Here is a 21,405-nt window from a genome sequence, read left to right as displayed (position 1 = left end):
TCCCAGCACTTGGAGACAGAGGCAGGCGGATCTCTGTGAGTTTGAGGCCAGTCTGGTCTACAGAGTGAGTGCAAGAGCAGGCCCCAAAGCTACACAGAGAAACCCTGTCTCAAAAAATCAAAATAAATAAGTAAATAAACAATAAATAAATAAAATGGCTTCACTTGGATGTGTTCGCGGATGTAAAGTTGCTTGCGTGCTGGAAGGTGGGCTACTCATTCTGGCCCCCACACGTCGGCAAGTCTGGAGAAGTCTCACGCTGTTGGTTAGAGTTTCCTGGGTTCCTCTGTGGATTTGCGTCTTCTGATGTAAAAGTGGCTAGAAAATAGGTAATACCATGTTAATTTTTTTTTTCTTATTTGTTTGGTTTTGGTTTTTGGTTTTTTTTTTTTTTTGCTTTTTCGAGATAGGGTTTCTCTGTAGCTTTGGAGCCCGTCCTGGCACTGTGTAGACCAGGCTGGCCTCAAACTCATAGAGTTCCACCTGCTTCTGCCTCCAAGTGCTGGGATTAAAGGTGTGCGCCACCACCTTCTGACTCCCATGCTATGTTATTAATATCCTATTACACTATTACTATCTATCTGGTGGCCTGTATGTCCTGGTCTCTTCTGGTTGCATCCGACAATCAGGCAGGCTCTCAACAACGGGGCGGGGGGGGGGGGAGTCTGGTGGGGAGGGGGATGGTTGAGCAGAAATGTTCTATTTTATAAACTACACAAACTGTAAGTCTGATGTTGGACATGGTGACTGTATTCCCAGCACTCAGGAGACCGAGCCTGGAGGATTGCTATGAATTTGAGGCCAGTCTGGGCTACATAGACAGTTCCAGGCTAGCTTGAGCTATAATATGAAACCCTATCTCAACAAAACAAAACAGATAAAAACAAAACCTGTAAACTTAAATTATTTTCAGCAAACAGATTTTTTTTTTCTTGTTACTTTGATCATCCCAAGAGAAAGAATGCAGGGTGGAGAAAGGCTAACTAACCCCGACTGTTAAATTTCTGAGTTTACCTTTCTCTTGGCACAAAGAGTTCAAGGAAGGGCTAGAATCCAGAGGCCCTGCTGGGTTCCCTCAGTGCCTAGCCTGCAGCAGCGAGATCAAGCCCATCTGCCAGTCCCAGGAGCCAGGACAGGCTGCGGGGCATTGCAGAGTCTCAGAAGCCCGTGTGGATGCACCGTGGTGCCCTCACTGAGGAGGGGGAATGAGTTCAAGGCCAGCCCGGTCTGCTTAGTAAAACCCTGCCTTAAAAGCAACCTAATAGTATTAAATGTCATCACTTACGTGCTAATCTGTTAGGATCTCAAAAGCCATTCAAATGAGTTTCTCAGTACACCCTGCCTTCTTGGCCAATGATGGAGAGCACGGGGCCCACACTGTCATTTTCTCCTTCATGTTTTTTTTTTTTTGTTTTTTTTTTTTTTGTTTTTTTTTTTTTGTTTTTTCGAGACAGGGTTTCTCTGTGATTTTGGAGCCTGTCCTGGAACTAGCTCTTGTAGACCAGGCTGGTCTCGAACTCACAGAGATCCGCCTGCCTCTGCCTCCCGAGTGCTAGGATTAAAGGCGTGCGCCACCATCGCCCAGCTCTCCTTCATGTTCTGAACCCTAGGAAAAGAAATTCACATCGAATTAACCAGGTGGTAGCCTCTCCCTTCGAACAATATGAGATGAGATGGCCAAATGGAGGACAGCCACCTTGTCCTTAGCATGTTGGAGCACAGGACTGCATGTACTTACCCACTACCAATGACCCTGGGACCCTTTAAACCGAAGGATCCACTGCCCCACAGAAGCCAGTGTGGACACAGTAAGAAGTGAACACATAGAGGTCTGGACAGACAGCTCCGTGGTTAGGAGCACCAGCTGCTTTTGCTGAGGACCCAGGTTCAGTTAGTTCCCAGCAGCGCATGGCAGCTGACAACTGTCTGTGACTCCACGGGACCTGACGACTTTCTGACCCCACAGACATAACTAATAGACAGGGCGCACCGCCACACAGGTGGGCGAAAACACATACCCATTAAGTTATATTAAAAAAAGATAATTTACCAATTTTTTTTTTATTAAAAAACTGAAGCTACGGCCGGTTGGTGGTGATGCGGGCCTTTAATCCCAGCACTCTGGAGGCAGAGACAGGTGGATCTCTGAGTTCAAGGCCAACCTGATCTATCCAGGACAGTCAGGAGTGTTACACAGAGAAATCCTGTCTCAATCAAAAGTGAAGCCGCGCACGGCAGGGTCCACACCTGGGCTGGGCCCATTTGGGTTTGCTTGGGGAGATTCCTCAGGGTTTCTCAAAGGAATTATGAAGTGAAGATTTAATTTTTCTGACAACATCCAGATGAGACTCATTCAGGCGTGTCCATGACTTACATCCTTGGGCATTTGGGCCTTTGGAGTTTGTAGATCTTTATGTTTTGAAACTCTGGCTCATTCTCACACACACCACATAACACATACCTATACATCACATACACATGTACACACACATACATACACACACACACAAACACACCACACTACGCTATACACTACACACACGCACACACACATACACACACACAAACACACACACCACACTACACTATACACTACTCACATACACACACACACACACACACACGGAACCCCTCTGTGTGTCCTTGAACTACAGTGATAATATTTGTAAGGTATTCTTAGAATAGAAGCTTTAAATGACCAGCCAGTGGTGTTGGTGGGCGTTAGGGGAAACTCGGGCCTCTGAGACAACCGTGGCTTTTCTTTTTCTTAAGTTTTAGGTTTTAGTTTTTTTGAGACGGGGACTGTCTATTTAGTCCTGACTTTCCTGGAGCTTGCGATGTAGACCAGGCTGGCCTCAAATTTACAAGCGATCTTCCTTTCTTTGCCTCCCAGTGCTGGGATTAGAGATGTGTGTGTCTCACCAAGCCCCGCTTACCCGAGGCTATTTTCACACAAGTTTACCAGGAGGTGAGAAGCCTACTGCCTGCCTTAGGTGGCAGGAGATGCTTGTCTGAGACTTCCCTTCAGTTGCTGCGGGGTTTCCTGTCTGCTTCCTCGTGGACCACCTTGCCGTTCACACCTGGGGCTGTTCTATCATCCCAGCTGCCCCGGGAAGGACACCAGAACTCTTAGGCGTTAATAAGCTCTAAAAGCAATTACATGGCTGGACTGAAACATTATGAGGAGGCGCTGAGGGAAGAGGGGTCCAGCAGCTTGCCTCAGACACGGGGTGTGGGGGTGGTGCTGAGGGGGGAACCACAGCTCTTAGCAGTTAAATTGCCATGAGTGGATTTATCTTCTGGGCGTGTTTGTGTGTATGTGTGTGTATGCATGTGTGTGTACATGTATACGTGTTTGAACATTCACACATACATATTCTGCCAAAAGATATTCCATCTGTTTTAAGACCATTTCTCTGAAATAAACAGGCAACTATTTTATCTGACAGTTATGTTCTGTGTGGAGTGGGATTCCCTCCCCCCTCCTCCCTTCCCTTCCCACCCCTTTCCCTCCCCTCCACTCCCTCCTCTCCCCTCCTCTCCGCTCTGAGATTTTCCAAGGAAGGTCTATGAATGAAGCAGAAGTTATTTTAGAAGTTTTAGCTACATGGGAATCCCCTTTTAAAATGTGCACGGCAGTGGTAACTGAGGGGTTGGAAGCCTTGGCAGATGGAAGGCAGGCAGGGGCGCGGCTGTTTTCACAGATCACTGCTGTCTGCTATGAGGGGGCGGATTTTTGGAGGTAGCTAGGGATGAATGTCACAGGGACTCGGTTAGTGCACTTGGTGGGGGACTGTCAGAGGCGGAAGGAAGAGCATATGGCCCAGGACATGAGCTGACAGGCGCCAGCAGAGGGGGAGAATGTGGTGGCTAAAACGCAGCCTGGTTAGCCAAGAAGAGTCTGTACCTTACAGAACCGAAGAGCCCCAGGTAATAAGGAAACGCCTGGGAATGCTGGGTGATGCTTATTCATGAGCAGGGAAGGAAATAAAGGAAGATACCAGGTACCGTCCCCTTGGCCTCGCCAACAGGAGCGAAATGTGTGGAGGAGCTGGGACTCAGGCTAAGGCCACCTGGTCCGAAGCCAGGGAGAAACTCTGAGAATGAAAACTCACCTGAGGGGGCTGGAAAGATGAGCTGGGCTGTGCGTCTGATCCCCCAAAACTGACTCTAAAGAACACTGGCTGCTCGTTTAGAGGACCCAGGTCCGATTCACAGCACCCACATGGTGGCTCACAGCCATTTATGACTCCAACTCCAGAGATCCAGTGCCTCTGACCTCCTTGGACACCAGCCCACATATAGGGCAGATATCCGTGCAGACAAGACAGCCATATACGTTTAAAAGAGAACCTTACCTGAGGGCCCTGAGATGACTTAGTGGGTAAGGGTGTTTGCTACCAAGCCTGATGACCTGAGTGTGATATAATCCACATGGTGAAAGGAGAGAACTGACTCCCATAAGTTCTCTGACCTCCACATGTATGCCATGCCATATGTACATGTGTATACATGATACACACACACTCATACAAAATGGATAATTGTTAAAAATCAGGAGGATGGTGGTAGTATTCAGGCATCTGTACTGGACTGTCTTTGGAGTACTGACAGGATATGTCCTCAGCTGCAGCCACTAAGGGAACCAATGTTGTAATTTAAAAAACAAAGAAGCCTGACAGAGAGAGAGAAAGAGAGAGAGAGAGGCACAATGCAGACAAAGCATGGAGCGTGGAGGGTTTTTGTTTTGTTTTGTTTTTGTTTTTCAAGACAGAGTTTCTCTTGTAGCTTTGGTGCCTGTCCTGGAACTAGCTCTTGTAGACCAGGCTGGCCTTGAACTCCCAGAGATCCACCTGCCTCTGCCTCCCCAGTGCTGGGATTAAAGACATGCGCCACCCTGCCTAGCCTAAGAAGTCATTTCCAATGCACTTGCTACTGTGAACTGTGTGAAGTGGCCTGGGCCCTGGTGTGCCCTTGTAGGCTTTTGTTTATTCTGTATAAATCAGATGTTCTTGTTTTTGCCCCAAGGCGCGGCAGCAAGCTCAATTACGTCACCAAATGGCAGAGGACAGCAAAGCCGAGTACTCCTCGATCCTGCAGAGATTCAACCAGGAGCAGTGGGAATACTACCACACCCACATTCCCAACATCTTCCAGGTGAGCGCCGCTCCGTTCTGCAGTCGCTTCTCACGTAACAGGGCCTGGCTCTGCAGCTCAGGCTGGCCTGGAGGTCACTGTGTACCTAGGCTGACAGTCACCTGCCTGAGCCTCCTGAGTCCTGGCCTCAGGTGTGCACAGCACACCTAGCTTCCCAAATGTCCACTCAGTCATTTACTGGGAGTGGGTGCACATGTATGTGTGTGTGGAGGCCAGAGGTACACTTGGGTATCCATCTGTGTGTCACATGAATGCCTAATGCCCCTGGAGGTCAGAAGAGGGCCTTGGGTCCCCTCGATTGTGAGTGGACATGTGGGTGCTGGGAATCGAACCTAGGTCCTCTGCAAGAGCAGACAGTGCTCTTAAGTGCTGAACCACCTCTCCACTCTCCCACCCTTTTATTTGGGACTGGGTCTCTCAGTGACAGGCTGCAGAGATGGCTCTATAGTTAAAAACGCTTACTGCTCTTGTATGAGATTGAAGTTTGCTTCCCAGAACCCACGTTGCCTGCAACTCCAGCTCCAGGGGGGTCTGCCATCCTCTTTTGACCTCAGTAGGCACCTTTGTGAACATCTGCACACACATGGTATATATAAACTCACACAGACATACACATAAAATTAATAAATAAGTTTTTTTTAAAGATTTACTTACTTATTTTGTGTATACGAGTGCTCTATCTGCAGGCACACCTGCACACCAGAAGAGGATATCTGATCTCACTACAGATGGTTGAGAGCCACCATGTGGTTGCTGGGAGTTGAACTCAGGACCTCTGGAAGAACAGCCAGTGCTCTTAACCTCTGAGCCATCTCTCCAGCAAATGCATTAGAATATGCTGGCTGGCCAGCAAGCCCATGGAATCTCCTGGTTTTATTTCCCCAGCACAGGGATTACAGATTTACTCCATCACACTCAGCTTTTTATATGGGTTCTGGGGATCGAACTTGGGTCCTCATGCTTGCACAGCAAGCCCCTTACCTAGTAAACCACACCCCAGCCCCCACTGAGCTCTTTCCCATGGCATGTAGATCAAGCGATGGCCAGCAATAAGAATGAAGCATATTGCTAACTTGGGGTTCATCGGGTGCCTGTGTAGACGTCCTGGGCCTTCACTGTACCTGCATTTTTTGCAGGGGTTGATATCTTACAGCCATGCCTCTTAGAAGACAGCTTCCTTTTTAAAGGACACTTGGCTGCAAGAAATACCAGCTTAGCTTTAGGAGACAAAGCGGCAGTCAGAGCTGTGCGATTCAAACAAACAAGCATTGTTTCCTTTGCATTGTTCTTTTTTCTCTTTTTTTAAGAATCTCTTTGTGTGTGCACACATTATTTATTTATTATTTATTTATTTGAGACAGAGTCTCACTATGGACCTCTCTGGGTGCCCTGGAACTCACTCTGTAGATCAGGCTGGTCTCGAACTCAGAGATCCACCTGCTATCTCCTGAGTGCACCACCATACCCAGCCACCTTAGTTTTTGGAAGCAGATTCTCTCTGCTGATCTGGAGCTTCTCCTGTGGCTGGGCTGACCAGCAGCTTGCTCTAGCAGATCCATTTGTCTGTCTCTACAGCGATGGTCTCACTATTGTATACCACCCCACCCAACCCTGGCAGTTTTACATGGTTAGAGGAGGTTAGACTCAGGTCCTTGTGATTGTGTGGCAAATACATTACCAACTGAGCCATCTCCCCAAGCACCTGGATCATTTCTTTTTTTTTTTTTTTTTTTTTTTTTTTTTGGTTTTTCGAGACAGGGTTTCTCTGTGGTTTTGGAGCCTGTCCTGGAACTAGCTCTTGTAGACCAGGCTGGTCTCGAACTCACAGAGATCCGCCTGCCTCTGCCTCCCAAGTACTGGGATTAAAGGCGTGCGCCACCACCGCCCGGCCTGGATCATTTCTTTGGCTGCCTTAAGTGGTCAAAAATGATATGAAAGATTCTAAATGCAGCTCTCTGTGGAACCCTGGTTTGTCACGCATATGCCTGACCTTCCTTCCCCAACATGACAGGCAGAAAAATACATGCATGCATGCATGCATACATACATACATACAGACAGACAGACCTATATTCCTGTTTGGAGAATTTTGCCTGGTTTTTGAGCAGAGTCTTGCTATGTAGCTCAGGCTGGCCTTAAACTAGTAATCCTCCTGTCTTAGCCTCTAGAATCCTAGGGTTACAGTTGTGTTTACACCATGCCTGGCTCCCCACTTGGGGGAACCGTTTATGATTTGAGTTTCAAATGTGGAAAAGGTAAGGTAACAGATTGAAGCAACTCCCCTAGTTGGGTCTGATTGGTTCTCATTTCCCCATGCCACCAACGAGCCTCTAGGCCACAGAGGGCAGAGCGCTGGTTCTAGCTCAGCCTGGGTTGCATTGAGATGGTTACCAAAATGTTTTTGTAAAAGATGGAGCATGGGGGGCTGTGAGTTGCTGAGGCTGTTTATAATAAAGCAGGGTGTGGGGTATGCACTCTCATGTAGCCCTAGCACTTGGGAAGTAGAGGTGGGAGGTCAGAAGGCAAAGCCAGCCTAGGCTGCATGAAACCCTGCCTCAAAACAAGAAAATGATCAATAATGTCATAAAGCCCCTGTGGTGGGGTCTATAGTCATTGTCATTGTCACTGGGGTAAATTCGCACAAGGCCAGATTCAGGATGGAAGGGTTTATCGGCTCGTAGCTGAGCGTACAGAGCATGGTGGCGGGGACGTCATGACAGCGGGAGGAGGCCGGTCACGTGGGAAGCAAGGGATGATGGGTGTTAGTGTTCGGCTCACTTGCTCCTTATCTTATTTCCTATATTTTTATTTTATATGTGTAAGTGCAGCGCCTGCATTACTGGACGGTTCGCGAGCTGGGAACTAAGCTGGAGACTTAAAGACACACGCACACACAGACAGACAGAGACACGGGTCATCCTTGATACAAGAGTGCCAAGGTAGCTGGGCGTTGGTGGCGCACGCCTTTAATCCCAGCACTTGGGAGGCAGAGGCAGGCGGATCTCTGTGAGTTCGAGACCAGCCTGGTCTACAAGAGCTAGTTCCAGGACAGGCTCCAAAACCACAGAGAAACCCTGTCTCGAAAAACCAAAAAAAAAAAAAAAAAAAAAAAAAAGAGTGCCAAGGTTATATAGGGATCCTTAACTGATAGCCACACCCCAGCTCTCGGGATCTTTCAGCTGCAGGCCTCACCAGAACCCACTCCCCTGCCATCAAGGTCTCATGCTCAGAGCAGCTGCAGGCACAGGTGTTTTGCTCAGTTCACTCCAGCAGGCAAAGGGTCAAGTCAAGGGGCCAGGGGTCTGCAGCCCCCAACATGTAAATGTTTTGTCTGCATGCGTGTCTGCACATCACATGCGTGCAGTTCCTGTGGGAGCCAGAAAAGAGCTTTGAGTCCCCTGGGACTTGGGTTACAGAGGGTTACTTGGGTGCTGGGAATCAAACTCAGGTCCTCTGAAAGAGCAACCAGTGCTCCTCTCTGGTCCCCCCTCCTTTTTTTTTTTTTTTTTTTTTTTTTTGGTTTTTCGAGACTGGGTTTCTTTGTAGCTTTTAGAGTCTGTCCTGTAGACTAGGCTGGCCTCGAACTCACAGAGATCCACCTGTCTCTGCCTCCCGAATGCTGGGATTAAAGGCGTGCACCACCACCACCCTGCTTTTTACTCGGTTCCATCCCGAACGCACACATAGCCCTCTCCTTATCTATAAAAAAAAATTGTTTTACATTTTATTTGCTTGCTTTCTGGTTCTGGTGGGTTAGGTGCTTGTACCACAGTGCACACAGTGGCCAGAGAACATTCTGTTTTCTCCTTGCTAAGCAAGTTCCAGGGTTTGATTTCCAGTTATTGAGCTTGGAGCCAAGAACCTAGGCCGCTAAGGTGTCTTAAGGATCTGATTTTCTTTCCAGTCTAGAACTCCAAGCACAACGAATTATAGTTATACCCACAGTTGGGTGGGGGTGGGGGTGTCATCTCACGTCAATTAAACTATTTAAGAAAATTCTTCATAAACGTGCCCATATTTCCTTCATAGACATGCCCAAATTCAGTGATTGTAGGTCCTGCCAATTAAAATCGATGTCACACATCACAGGAGTCCTGCTGTAATTGCGGTGCAGTTGTTCAAAGGGCTGGCTATGCATCCCAGCCGTTCACTGAGCATAGCACAGCTGGTTTGATTGTACACTAAACCCGGCCATTCAGACTCCAGCCTGTTCCCCTCAGGATTTGCAGAGTAACAACATCACCCCCAAACAACTTCCCCGATTAGTAGACCATTTTAGACACGCTCCAATTTCTGCAGAAAATCCAAGAGATGGAAGAAAGGCGGATCGTGCGCATTGGAGAGTCCATGAAGACGTACGCGGAGGTGGATCGGCAGGTGATACCCATCATCGGGAAATGCCTGGACGGGATAGTGAAGGCGGCCGAGTCCATCGACCAGAAAAATGTAAGTGTAGTCACTAGGCTTCTCATGGTTCCATCACCTCTCTCCTCGTCCCTCTAACACCACCTCAGGCCTTGACCCTGGGGCAAGGAGCTGCCATGTTGGGGTGGCTGAATGTGGTCACTATACTTTTGCACCTGAAAGCCCTTTTATGAGCCCTCAGTGTTTGGATTTAGTTCCCCGGTCCTTTTGTGCAAAACACACTCGGGGTTGTCACTGAATTAAATGGATTTCTGGGAAGAGACAAAGCTCGTTAGGGCACCAGCAGCCCAGCTGCTTGCAGAGTGTGCAATGTCTGTCACTAGATGCTGGTAGCATCCCCTCATTGGGACAGTTAGTGCTGTATGATGTTTTACTTTTGTTTTTTGGGGGGGAGCCTGCTACCCAGCTCCCAAATAAATCGCACGTGGAGGCTTATTCTTACTTGTGAGTGTCCAGTCTTAGCTTGGCTTGTTTCTAGCCAACTGTTTTTTGTTTGTTTCGTTTTTCGAGACAGGATTTCTCTCTAGCTTTGGAGCCTGGCCTGGCACTCGTGCTGTAGACCAGGCTGGCCTCGAACTCACAGAGATCCACCGGCCTCTGCCTCCCGAGTGCTGGGATTAAAGGTGTGCGCCACCGCCACCCGGCTAGCCAACTGTTCTTAAATTAACTCATCTACCTTTTCCCTCTGGGCTTTTGTCTTTATTTCTGTATACCTTTCTTTATTTCTTACTCCATGACTGGCTGGGTGACTGGCCCCTGATGTCCTCCTTTCTTTGTTCTCTTACTCCTCATTCCTTCTTTCTCCTCCTATTTATCCTTTCTGCCTGCCAGCCCCGCCTCTCCTTGCCTCTACCTCACTATTGGCCGTTCAGCCCTTTATTAGACCGTCAGGTGTTTTAGACAGGCAAAGAATCATAGCTTCACAGAGTTAAACAAATGCAGCATAAACAAAAGTCACATACCTGAAAATAGTATTCCCCAGCAGGTCAATATCACTTTCAGATGTCGCCAAAAGTCCTCTGGGCCAAACAGTGCTTCGTTTAAAGTCCGTCCCCGTCCTGTCCCGTGTCGTGAGAGTTCTGTCAGTCTGGTGTGTGCAGCTGTCTCAGAATGTTTGAAATGGCAGCTGTTTGCAGGACAGTCCCCGGCGACGGTGCTTTTGTGGCGCTGTTTTTGTTGTGTGTAGAGTTGTGATTGTAACTTTTCTTGCCTCCCACTGGAGACATGTTAGCTTTCGGCCTCCTTCCCAGACCTCAGCCAAGTTTGTGAGAAACAATTATCCATGCTCCAAAGTGAACAGCATCCTCCCTGCCTCCAGCTACATCCTACAGGCAAGCTCCCTTACCTTAAGCTGGAAATGTTTTTGTCATTGGTTTTAGATCTCTCCAAAAAAAAAAAAATTTTTTTTACAAGTCTCGGTCAAGCTTCCTCTAATCACTCTGTTTAAAGGCAGAGCATCATGGGAGGTTGATGGCGATGTGGAGAGCGCCTTTGGCTCTCACCTGGAGGCACGACTTCATGAGTTTATCTAGTAACGGACACACTGCTGAGAGGGGAAAACCCAGTATCCGCAGGGTTTTCTTGGATTGGCCTCTGCGCTCTGGTGTTGATGGGTTGTCCACGCGTATGATTGCAGGACTCACAGCTGGTCGTAGAAGCCTACAAGTCAGGGTTCGAGCCTCCTGGAGACATTGAATTCGAAGACTACACCCAGCCGATGAAACGCACGGTGTCAGAAAACAGCCTCTCCAGCTCAAAAGAAGGCAAGCCAGAGCTCAAGTTTGGCGGCAAGTCCAGAGGCAAGCTGTGGCCATTCATCAAGAAAAACAAGGTACTGGCCGTTCGGACCCTGAGCAGGCTGAGGCAACCAGGAGCAGAGGCTCGGAGTTTATCTTTTGGTCTTAATCAAGCTAAGCTCTCTCCTTCCAGAAAGCGAGAGAGAGCAGTTAGCGTGCTGCGTTCATTCCACGATGCAAACGATCTCTTTCTGGTGGTGGTGTCTTTGCCATGGCCTCTGTCTTATTACAGATGTGTTGTCACCTGGACGGGTCAGCCACACTAACATCACTGACCTCATAGCCCTTCACCCACCCCTTATCCTCCCAGATGTGGGGCACCTCTGCCGGGAGCAAGGGGGGTGCCCCATCTAATCAAGCTTGCCAGCCTGGGCTCGGTTTTGAATCCATGTTAACCTCTGTCTCCATGAACATTTTCCCGTTTTCTTTCCGTAGTGTGGTATGTAGGTGCATGACAGCGCTAACCCGGTGACCTAAAACGGGCTTGGAGGTGGCATTACTGCATTAACCTTAGGTCAGACTGTGTCTGAGTTTCCCAGGACAGGACTGTCCCGTGGCTGTTTTTCAAAACCTCAGTAATTTAGACCCTTTCCCCACCCCCTCACCAAGCTGTGTTAGTTTAGGTGCGGAAATGTTTTACCCCTCTGGCTTAAACTGGTTTTGGAATGACTAACGAGAGCCTTAGCTTGCATGTGGCCGTCTGCATGAGCTTTGGGTCACGAGGTTCTGCTGTCCTGTCGCGTACTCACTGAGCCTCTCCTTCTCACCCCCTCTTCGTGGAACACATCCTCCATGATTTCTTTTGTACTGTGGCATCGATATTAATGGTTTGTGTTTTACTTGCTTTGGATCTTGAATATGATTTGATGCTTATTTCTGTTTTGTCTTCTCGTTTCTGATTTTTTTTTCTGTCACCGCTCATCTCTCACGTGTAGCTTGTGTCCCTTTTAACATCCCCCCATCAGCCTCCCCCTCCTCCCCCTGCCTCTGCCTCACCCTCTGCTGTTCCCAACGGCCCCCAGTCTCCCAAGCAGCAAAAGGAACCCCTCTCCCACCGCTTCAACGAGTTCATGACCTCCAAACCCAAAATCCACTGCTTCCGGAGCCTAAAGCGTGGGGTAAGTTCCGCTCTGGAGTCCTGCGTCTCTTGCACACTGTGTTGCATGTCTCATTCTGCATAACTTACTTTGTTTGTGAATGGCCCCAGTGTGTTTTCCTATAACATTTAGAGAGAGAGAAAGCTTGAGTCTAGTCTCCCAGAGAGCCACAGAGCAAAAGAATGACAGAAAGAAAGGAAGGAACAAAGCAGAGCAGAGGGGTGGGAGGACAAGAAGGTCAGCAGGCCTGAGATTTTGTGCTCCGGTCCATGCTGGAAGTGCCCCACACTTCCCCTTCATGCTGTTTGATTCCTCCTTGATCTCACCAACTTTGATCAGGTCTCTGAAACTGACAGTGGAGACGATGAGGAAGTGGAAATGACTGGACAGTCAGAAAATACATGCTGACTAATTCCAGACAGTGCAGCGCAGGCTCCGCTGTCCTAAGGAAGCCTCGTGGCAAAGAGGAAGGCAGCCAGGCACACTGGTTCCCTTGTGAAGTTCAGGGATAGTGATAAAGTATCTCTCAACCTGATAGGGCTGAACTCTGCACAGGTCAAGCAGTCCAAATCCAAACTCAAACATCCAAAGTGTTTTGAACGCCATCATGACACCGTGAGAGGAAAATTCCACACCTGACCTCATGTGGGGTGTTGTGGCCATAACACAGCACCAGGCTGTGGGCGTGGCCAGAGGTAGATGTTTCCCTGAGACCTGGACTCCATCTTTGAAACACAGATACCAGAAGCATGTTCAACTTACATATTCAAAAACACACAGAAAGCCAGGCAGAGGGAGTGCACACCTTTAATCCCAACCCTTGGGAGGCAGAGGCAGGTGGATCTCTGAGTTTGAGGCCAGCCTGGTCTACAGAGTGAGTTCCAGGACAGCCAGGACTGTTACACAGAGAAACCCTGTCTCAAAAAACCGAAACCAAGACCAAAAAGACTATATAAAACATGTGAGTTTTGGGCTGGAGAGATGGCTCAGTGGTTAAGAGCATTGCCTGCTCTTCCAAAGGTCCTGAGTTCAATTCCCAGCAACCACATGGTGGCTCATAACCATCTGTAAAGAGGTCTGGTACCCTCTTCTGGTCTGCAGACATGCACACAGACAGAATATTGTATATATAATAAATAAATATTTAAAAAAAAAACATGTGAGTTTCAAATTTAAATTTGGATCTCATTCTATCTACATAGATCTTCCCATAAAGTCTGAAGCATTTGTGGCCCTCAGCATTCTTTCAAGAGTCACTAAACCTGCATCTCCTTGCAAAGGGACAGGCACAACAGCAGTGACATTGACCAAGGCCGCCTCCATTCTGTTCTGAGCTCTCTTTGCAGCAAAGCCAGTATGCGAAGAGAAGCCATGGAGCCAGAGAGTCTGCTCACACGGTCTGAGAGTCTGTGGCACCAGTGGGAAAAATTCTTAGAACACACTGATGTTAAGACTCGGGTTTGAAATCAGGTGTGATGTTGCACACCCGCCCTCCGAGCCTTCAGAGGATCAGAAGTTCAAAGCCATCCTTGGCTACATAACAGGTTCCAAGCTATCCAGGCCTACATGAGATTATGTTCAAAACAAACAAACAAATAACAAGCCACCCAGTCTGCAGGACAAGATTGTGTGAGTAAATTACACATAAACCCTACAGGAATCGGGACAGTCATCCCACATAGATAGCAGCTGAGCTCTCCCAAGTAAAACTAAAGGATAGGTCTCCTGAAGCTTCTCCAGTTGTCTGTACCGTAAGCGTCTGGGCAGGGTGTGGTGGCTCACACCTGTAATCCCAGCACGTGGGAGGCTGAGACAGGAAAATGCTAGATTTAATGCTAACTTGGGATACATGTCTCATTCTAGTCTAGCCTGGGATGAAAAATGAGACCCTGCCCCAAACAAACAAAAGACCTGAAGCCTGGTGGTCAGTGCTTCATCCACCTACAGTTCTGTTGTCTGGTCCACCGTGGAGTTTCCCTGCAGATGTAGCAGGCTGCCTTACTCCTGGGGTCACCAGGCAGCTGAGAAGTGGCACACTCTATTTTTCCTTTTCTCTCTCTTTCTCCCCCCATTCTCTTTCTCTCTCTCTTTCTTTCTCTATCTCTATTTCTATCTCTTTCAAGATAGAGTCTCTCTAAACTACATAGCCCTAGCTTTCCTGAAACTCACTCTGTAGACCAGGCCAGCCTCGAACTCACAGGCATCTGCCTGCCTCTGCTGGGATTAAAGGCGTGAGCAACCACTCCCAATTTGTGACACTTGTTTCTATGTGATGCCCAGGAGCTAAGTTACCCCTAGAGCTGAAGTTGGGTACCAGACCTTGGGCTGGTAAGCAGCATGATCAGGCAAAGACAGACCCAGTGTTCCTCATGAATAGAAAGTGTTGTGTTCCCTGCTCCAACATCCACTGGCATAGGAAGAGATTCCAAACCTGACCTAATCAGATGAGCATTTGTCTCAAGTCCATCTGCTGGTAGCTTTCCTCATCTGCAGAATTCCTGTGCTAAAAGACTTCATTTCATAGGCTCAGCATCCCAGTCCATGGCTAACCTCAGCACTCCAGAGGCTGAAGCATGATTGCCACTAAACTAAGACCAGCCTGGGCTTCATAATGAGATCCCATTTCAAAAGAACAGAAATCTGCTGGGGATATGGCTCTGCTGTAGAGTACTTGCCCGGCACACCATAAAACATGATACGGTGGTGAGCACCGCTGAGATTGGAAGTTCAAAGGTCATCCTTGGCTGCGGAGCAAGTTTGAGGCCAGTCTAAGCTATGTGGGATCCTATCTCAAAAATAAAATAATAATGGCTCAGCAAGCCGGGCGGTGGTGGCGCACGCCTTTAATCCCAGCACTTGGGAGGCAGAGGCAGGCGGATCTCTGAGTTCGAGACCAGCCTGGTCTACAAGAGCTAGTTCTAGGGCAGGCTCCAAAACCACAGAGAAATCCTGTCTCGAAAAAAGCAAAAAAAAAAAAAAAAAAAAAAAAAAAAAAAAAAAAAGGCTCAGCAACTAAAAGTGCTTGGAGCTGAGTCCTGACAACCTGAGTTCAGTCCCTGGGACAGAAGCAGTGAAAGGGGAGAACCCAGTCCCCAAGCTGCCCACTGCCCTCCACATGCACACAATAAATAAATAAACAAAATAGATGAGTAAATTAAAAAAAAAATAGTAGGGTCCAAACATCAAGGTTGAAGGAAGGAAGGATGCATTTGAAAGAATTATTTTTTTAATCTTTTTTTAAATATTTATTTATTATGTATACAATATTCTGTCTGCATGTATGCCTGTAGGCCAGAAGAGGGCACCAGACCCCATTACAGATGGTTGTGAGCCACCATGTGGTTGCTGGGAATTGAACTCAGGACCTTTGGAAGAGCAGGCAATGCTCTTAACCTCTGAGCCATCTCTCCAGCCCATGAAAGAATTATTTTTGCTTTAAGCAACTTAGTATATCAAGTTAAAGCTCAGAAGTTTGGGCTGGTACAGTGGTTCAGCCTAACAACCTCCATGGTGGAAGGAGAGAACCAGCTCCTACAAGTTGTCCTCTGACCTCCACATTCACGCCTTGGTACTCGAATGCGCACATATACACTGCATAAATAAATGTAATCTTTTTTTATTAAATTTAATTTCCTAAAACTGTCAGGAGAGCCACTGTCAGCAGGCAGAGTAGCTTCAGAAGTGGGCGATGGATCGTGCTGAGCTCTGTTGTTGGGACTGGCTGAGCAATCAGCAGCTTCTTGGCTTGATTTTTGCGGGCTTTTAGAACTCCACTCTTCATCAGAGAATTTCCACGGATGTAACCAGGGTGAGCCGGGCTCAGAGTCAGTTCCATCGTGTTACCACATAGTCACTCGTGTTTATAAACATCTGCATCTGTCTGTCAGACACTCACGGTGAAATGTGTCAGGTGTTCTCACAGCCACCATCTGTTTGCATCTCTGATCCATGATGCTGCATCACATGGTCTACTGGTCATCCATGGTTTCTGTGTCTGTGTTCATGGTGTCCACTAAGTGTGTAGGCAGAGAATGCCTGCGTTCAATTAGTACAAGAAAAGATGGTTTAAGTCTGATTTAAAGGAAGATTATTTTTTTTTTAAAATCAGCAAAATGAATTTTATTTCTTACTCCTCAAATCTGTGTTTAGCAAATTCCTTTTATGGAAACGTTCCTGGATGGTAAGTGCCTCTCCCAGTGACAAGCGGCCTGCTAGAAGCTTCGACACTGAGGGGCATGGAGAATAGTTGTGCCTCCATCACTTGTGATGAGCCCTTAGGGTCGGAGCTGATGCTTCTTCTTATGGGAGAGGGAGGGAAGGGAGGGAAGAAAGGGGAAACATTAAGCCTTTGAAAACATCACAAACCAAAGTCTGGGGAATTCGACCAGGTTATTCAGCAGCCTCCGTGTGGAGGAATTGAGTCCTTGCTTCCATTTTGCTTTCTCTTGCGCTGGAACTTGAGTCGGCCACTTCTGAGCAGAGGCGCTCAAGGGAGGATTCTGGGAGAATAACTGTAACCGTGGTGTATCTTGTTTTGTTTTGATCAGGTGTTCTCATTTTATTTTTTGTCTGTGTGTTTTGATTGTGTGCATGTCTGTGCACCACTTGTATGCCTAGCACCTTCAGAGTTCAGAAGAGGGCATGGATACCCTGGAACTAGAATTAGCTATGGCTGTGAGTCACCGTGTGGGTGCTGGGAATCGAACCCAGATCCTCCCCAAGAGTAGCAAGTGCTTCTAACCATTGAACCATCTGTCCTGTACTCTGTAGTGTGTCTTTTAATTTCATTTCACATTGCACAGCCTTCAGAGTTGAATTCTAAGTATCTGGTTTAATTACCAGAGTATGGAAATTGTGTGAAACCATTTCTTTCTTTTTCTTTATTTTTTTCTGAGACAACGCCACCACACCTGACTCAATGTGCAAATATTTCTTAGCATAGCTTGGTTTACTTCTGAATAATTAAATAAGATTAAATATTTTGGATTTTTTGTTGTAAGCTATTTCCTGGGGGTATTTACAGAGAGTCTACACTGACAGACCTTAGTATTCCATCTTTACATGAGTGAAAAAAAAAAGATTAAAGTAGAGAGAGTATCCTCAGAGCTGGGTGTGGATGCACACACCTGTGATCCCAGCCCCTAGGAGGTAGAAACTGGAGGGTAAGAGTTCAAGGTCACCCTCCATTACGCGCGGAGTTTGAGGCCAGTGTGAGCTGTATAAGAGGAAAACCAAAGAGGAATGGGGGAGATAGAGATGAATGGATGATAGATAGATAGATAGATAGATAGATAGATAGATAGATAGATAGATAGATAGATATTTGATTGATGATAGACTGATTGATTGAGATATAGAGATATATAGGTGATAGATTGATAGATATGTGCCCAGGTAGATAGATGGATAGATGGACGAATGATAGATGGATAGGTAGATAAGAACATGTCCCGAGCTTGACTATACAAAGGCTAATTCTATTGTCTTAAACAGAGATTTCCTTTCGCCTACGAAAAGCAATTGTCTAGATGATCCCTCCTGTATTTTAACATTAACCTTAGGAAATTCCACCAAAGCAGAGCAAGACATTCTGGAAATCCGTTATTGTGTGTCACATTATGAATGTGTGGTTCCTTTTTTTAATCTTCCTTGTTTTCTTGCTGACTGTTGGCAGACTCAGTCTTTGTGTTATCACAGAGAGCTCATGAAGAGGACTCTAGGGAAACCCACGCATGCCTTCGAGGCTAGGGCCTATGTTGTAAGTCTGCCTGTGCTGCAAGAATGCAGTCACAGCCAAGCCACTAACCCCTTGGACAGCGCCAAGACTGGGGACACAGGTGCAGCTGTAACACTTCCATCCCACTGAACAAAATTCCAAACTGAGACAACTGAACCCCGGGGCGAGGAGGGGGACTTAGGGTATAAATCCAAAAGCTATTTTGTCCCCCAACTTGCATAGAGAAACCCAGGCTCCTTGATGGACGTCCAATGCCCCAGTGACATCCCCTGAGTGGGCTCACTGTCACAATGCCCCTTTTTTGTCTTAGTTCTGGTAAAATCTTTAAAAAGCCTGCAATGCCACTTGAAATGTCCGTGGTGTCCCTGGGTATGAGTTTATGGCAGAGATTTACCCATAAAACCCAGCTGCAGAATGTAGTCACTGAAAAGAGACAGTTTATGGATGACGATATGACCATGTTGGGATCCACATTGGTGTGTGCAGCCAGCGGGTTCCTAGGGAGTCGTGCCTTGAGCTTGGAGAACAAAAACTCAAAGAGGCACGAGCAGAGAGGGTCCCAGTAGGTTTCACCAAGGCATATGTGCTTAGGCACTTGCCGTCCCCTTTCTTTGCGCTTGAGGTTAGTAGCTGTGACCATCCAATGACACACAGACGAGCTGGCTCTGTGTTATTGATGCTTGCTTCTCCCAAGGCCCCTAACTGTCGCCTGAAGCTGATGGTGTCTGGTCACATACTCCATGAGGCCTTTGCCTTTATTCTAGGAGAAGACTTGCTTTCTAATCGGAAGTGACCTAATTGACTGGCTTATGACCTATAACCTGAAAATGCTTACTCGTGTTTAAAAACGAATTCCACACATGGCGGTGGCACCCCCGGCAGGTGGTCTGTCACCGCCCACTTCAGAAAAACGGAATTTGAGGGTTTTGGTGTTTCCAAAAGCCAAGTGCAAGATTTAGTATTTCCTGTTTCTATTGGAGCAGATGCCCAGTTTTAATCACTTGTTCTTTTTTTTTAAAAAGATTTATTTATTTATTTTATGTGTGTATGTTCTTGTCTGCATGTACATCTGCACACCAGAAAGAGGGCATTGGATCTCATGACAGTTATGAGATGGTTGTGGGCCACCATGTGGGTGCTGGGAATTGAACTCAGGACCTCTGGAAGAGCAGCCCCGTTCTCTTAACCGCTGAGCCATCTCTCCAGCCCCTAATCACTTGTTCTTATTTTGAACTGGTAACCTTATTGCTTCACAAATTTGGCTCTAGGAGATTTCGGTTATAATCTCCAGTCACGAAAGGGAGCCCTATAGAGCGTAAATAGTGAGTCAGGTTTTTGAAATTCGCAATAAGACTGCGTGAGGAAATACTAGTGTGCGCTAGCGTGCTTCATGGGGGCCGTCTCCTGCTCTACACCGTAGGTGTGGTCTGTCTGAAGGCTCGGCTTGTGAGGGACAATCTGTGCGGGAGCTCCAGGAGGCTCAACAATCCATGGCCATGGCCTGTGCAGACTTTTGAAAAGCTGTCCAATCAATCTCTTCCTTCCGTGTGGGAACTGTGTCTTTAAAAGGCGATTGCCTATTTACAAAGAAGTGTTGACCTTATAATTTATTTGTTTGTTTGTTTGTTTTGGGACAGGATTTGTGTAATCTAGGCTGGCCTGGAACTCAACTGTGTAGACCAGGCCTCTGCTTCCCGAGTGTGAGCCACCAAACCTGGCTAGAAGTATCAACTGTAAATAACCTTAAGAATGGAAAAGTACAAACGCTAGCTGAGAAATTTTAACCCCTCTCTACGCAACATAAAAATCCAAGTGTGCTTTCTTTGACATTTTGTCCTCTGGGTATGTCTGTACCCTGCTATCAGTTACTAGGGCCCTCTGCATTGCTAGAGACCAAATCCGTGTCCTGTGCTGAACTCTCCCTAACGGGTCTTACAGAATCTTGTTTCTGTTTCATTGCCCTCTTTTGGCCTCTGCAGATGCCATGCTCGCTATGGTTTTTGTTTGGTTGGTTTTGGTTTTTCAAGACAGGGTTTCCCTGTGTAACTGTCCTGTCTGTCCTGGAACTTGTTTTGTGGACCATGCTGGTCTGGAACTCACGGAGATCCACCTGCCTCTGCCTCCCAAGTGCTGGGATTAAAGATGTGCATCACCACACCTGACAAAATAAAAAGAAAAATACTATTAAAAAATTAAAAAGCACCCATGTGAGAGCGTGTGTAGGGAAGCATGCTGGTGACCCCAGCACTCGGGAGCAGAGGAGAGCCTTTCTGAAAATGTGAGGCCATTCCAGCCACTGCTGACCGTCGGGTAATCCTGTCTCAAAACTAAAATTTTAAAAAGGATCTGCCTACATGTCCTGGGGGAGATTCGGTAAACAAAGTGCCGTGTGGTTCTCTTCCTTTCAGGGTCCTTGTGTGTCATCGCTGTGCCTGGCAGAGTTAGGGCCCTGGGTTCTGTTCCCAGCACCACCTCAGGTCACCCTCCCCAGCAAGCTGATTCTCACAGGCTGCCAGTGGGGGCGGCAGTGCAGGGTCAGGAGGGCTCTCTGCTCACACCTTGTTGTGGCTCTGGCTCCCAAGCCACCTAAGACGTTTCTGTATGACCAACCCCTCCTGTGAACTTTTGCACAGATCTGCCCTGGCCATTTTCACAAGTTGGCAAGTGAGCTGATGTTGCGAGTCCTGTGGGACTGGCCAAGTGCCCCCTCTTCTGACCTGTGTTTTTTTTTCTCTCTCTCTCCTTCTCTCTTCCCGTTTGTTACCTCTTCAATTTTTCCGTGAAGCTTTCTCTCAAGCTGGTAAGCATAAAGTCCCCTGTGCATGTCCCTAGTCTAATCGGGGTTTGGTGTGTGTTATAGATGCTATGCCCTGGGCCACCTGCCTCCAATATTAACTGCTCACATTCGACTTTCCTTCAGGTGCTTTTGTTGGTTTTTATTTGACCTCTGGATGTGTGACTGTCTTATTCACTAAGAAAATTAATACTTAATGTGATTTGGTTCTCCTTGCTGTGGGGGCCTTATGACTATGTCAAGTATTAATCTACTGTTGATATTCATCAGAATGTAAATGTCAGAAATGGGGAATGTTCCTACTGGGTCAATTTAAATAGATGGAAGGTACTTCTTCCTGGGAACCACTAAAGGAGACACTTGGGAGACAGAGGCAGGAGGTTCTCTGTGAGTTCGGGG

General features: G+C 47.3%; 1 protein-coding gene across 13 annotated transcripts in view; it reads left to right on the top strand.

The window, feature by feature from the left end:
* The window catches only part of Fnbp1 (formin binding protein 1), a 127,471-nt gene that overhangs the window by 85,896 nt on the left and 20,170 nt on the right, over positions 1 to 21,405 (top strand). For 3 of the 13 annotated variants that reach the window (XM_057755279.1, XM_057755277.1, XM_057755278.1), the window contains exons 7-11: positions 5,029 to 5,157; positions 9,457 to 9,603; positions 11,219 to 11,413; positions 12,314 to 12,496; positions 20,998 to 21,012. In XM_057755279.1, coding sequence (XP_057611262.1) covers positions 5,029 to 5,157; positions 9,457 to 9,603; positions 11,219 to 11,413; positions 12,314 to 12,496; positions 20,998 to 21,012 — 669 coding nt within the window. The other 10 variants (XM_057755282.1, XM_057755284.1, XM_057755280.1 and 7 more) reach the window with 6 other exon arrangements.

The sequence above is a fragment of the Chionomys nivalis genome, chromosome 22, assembly GCF_950005125.1.
Source record: "Chionomys nivalis chromosome 22, mChiNiv1.1, whole genome shotgun sequence".
NCBI lineage: Eukaryota > Metazoa > Chordata > Mammalia > Rodentia > Cricetidae > Chionomys > Chionomys nivalis.
Note: the sequence above shows the minus strand (reverse complement) of the source record. Positions and strands in the feature narration are given on the sequence as shown.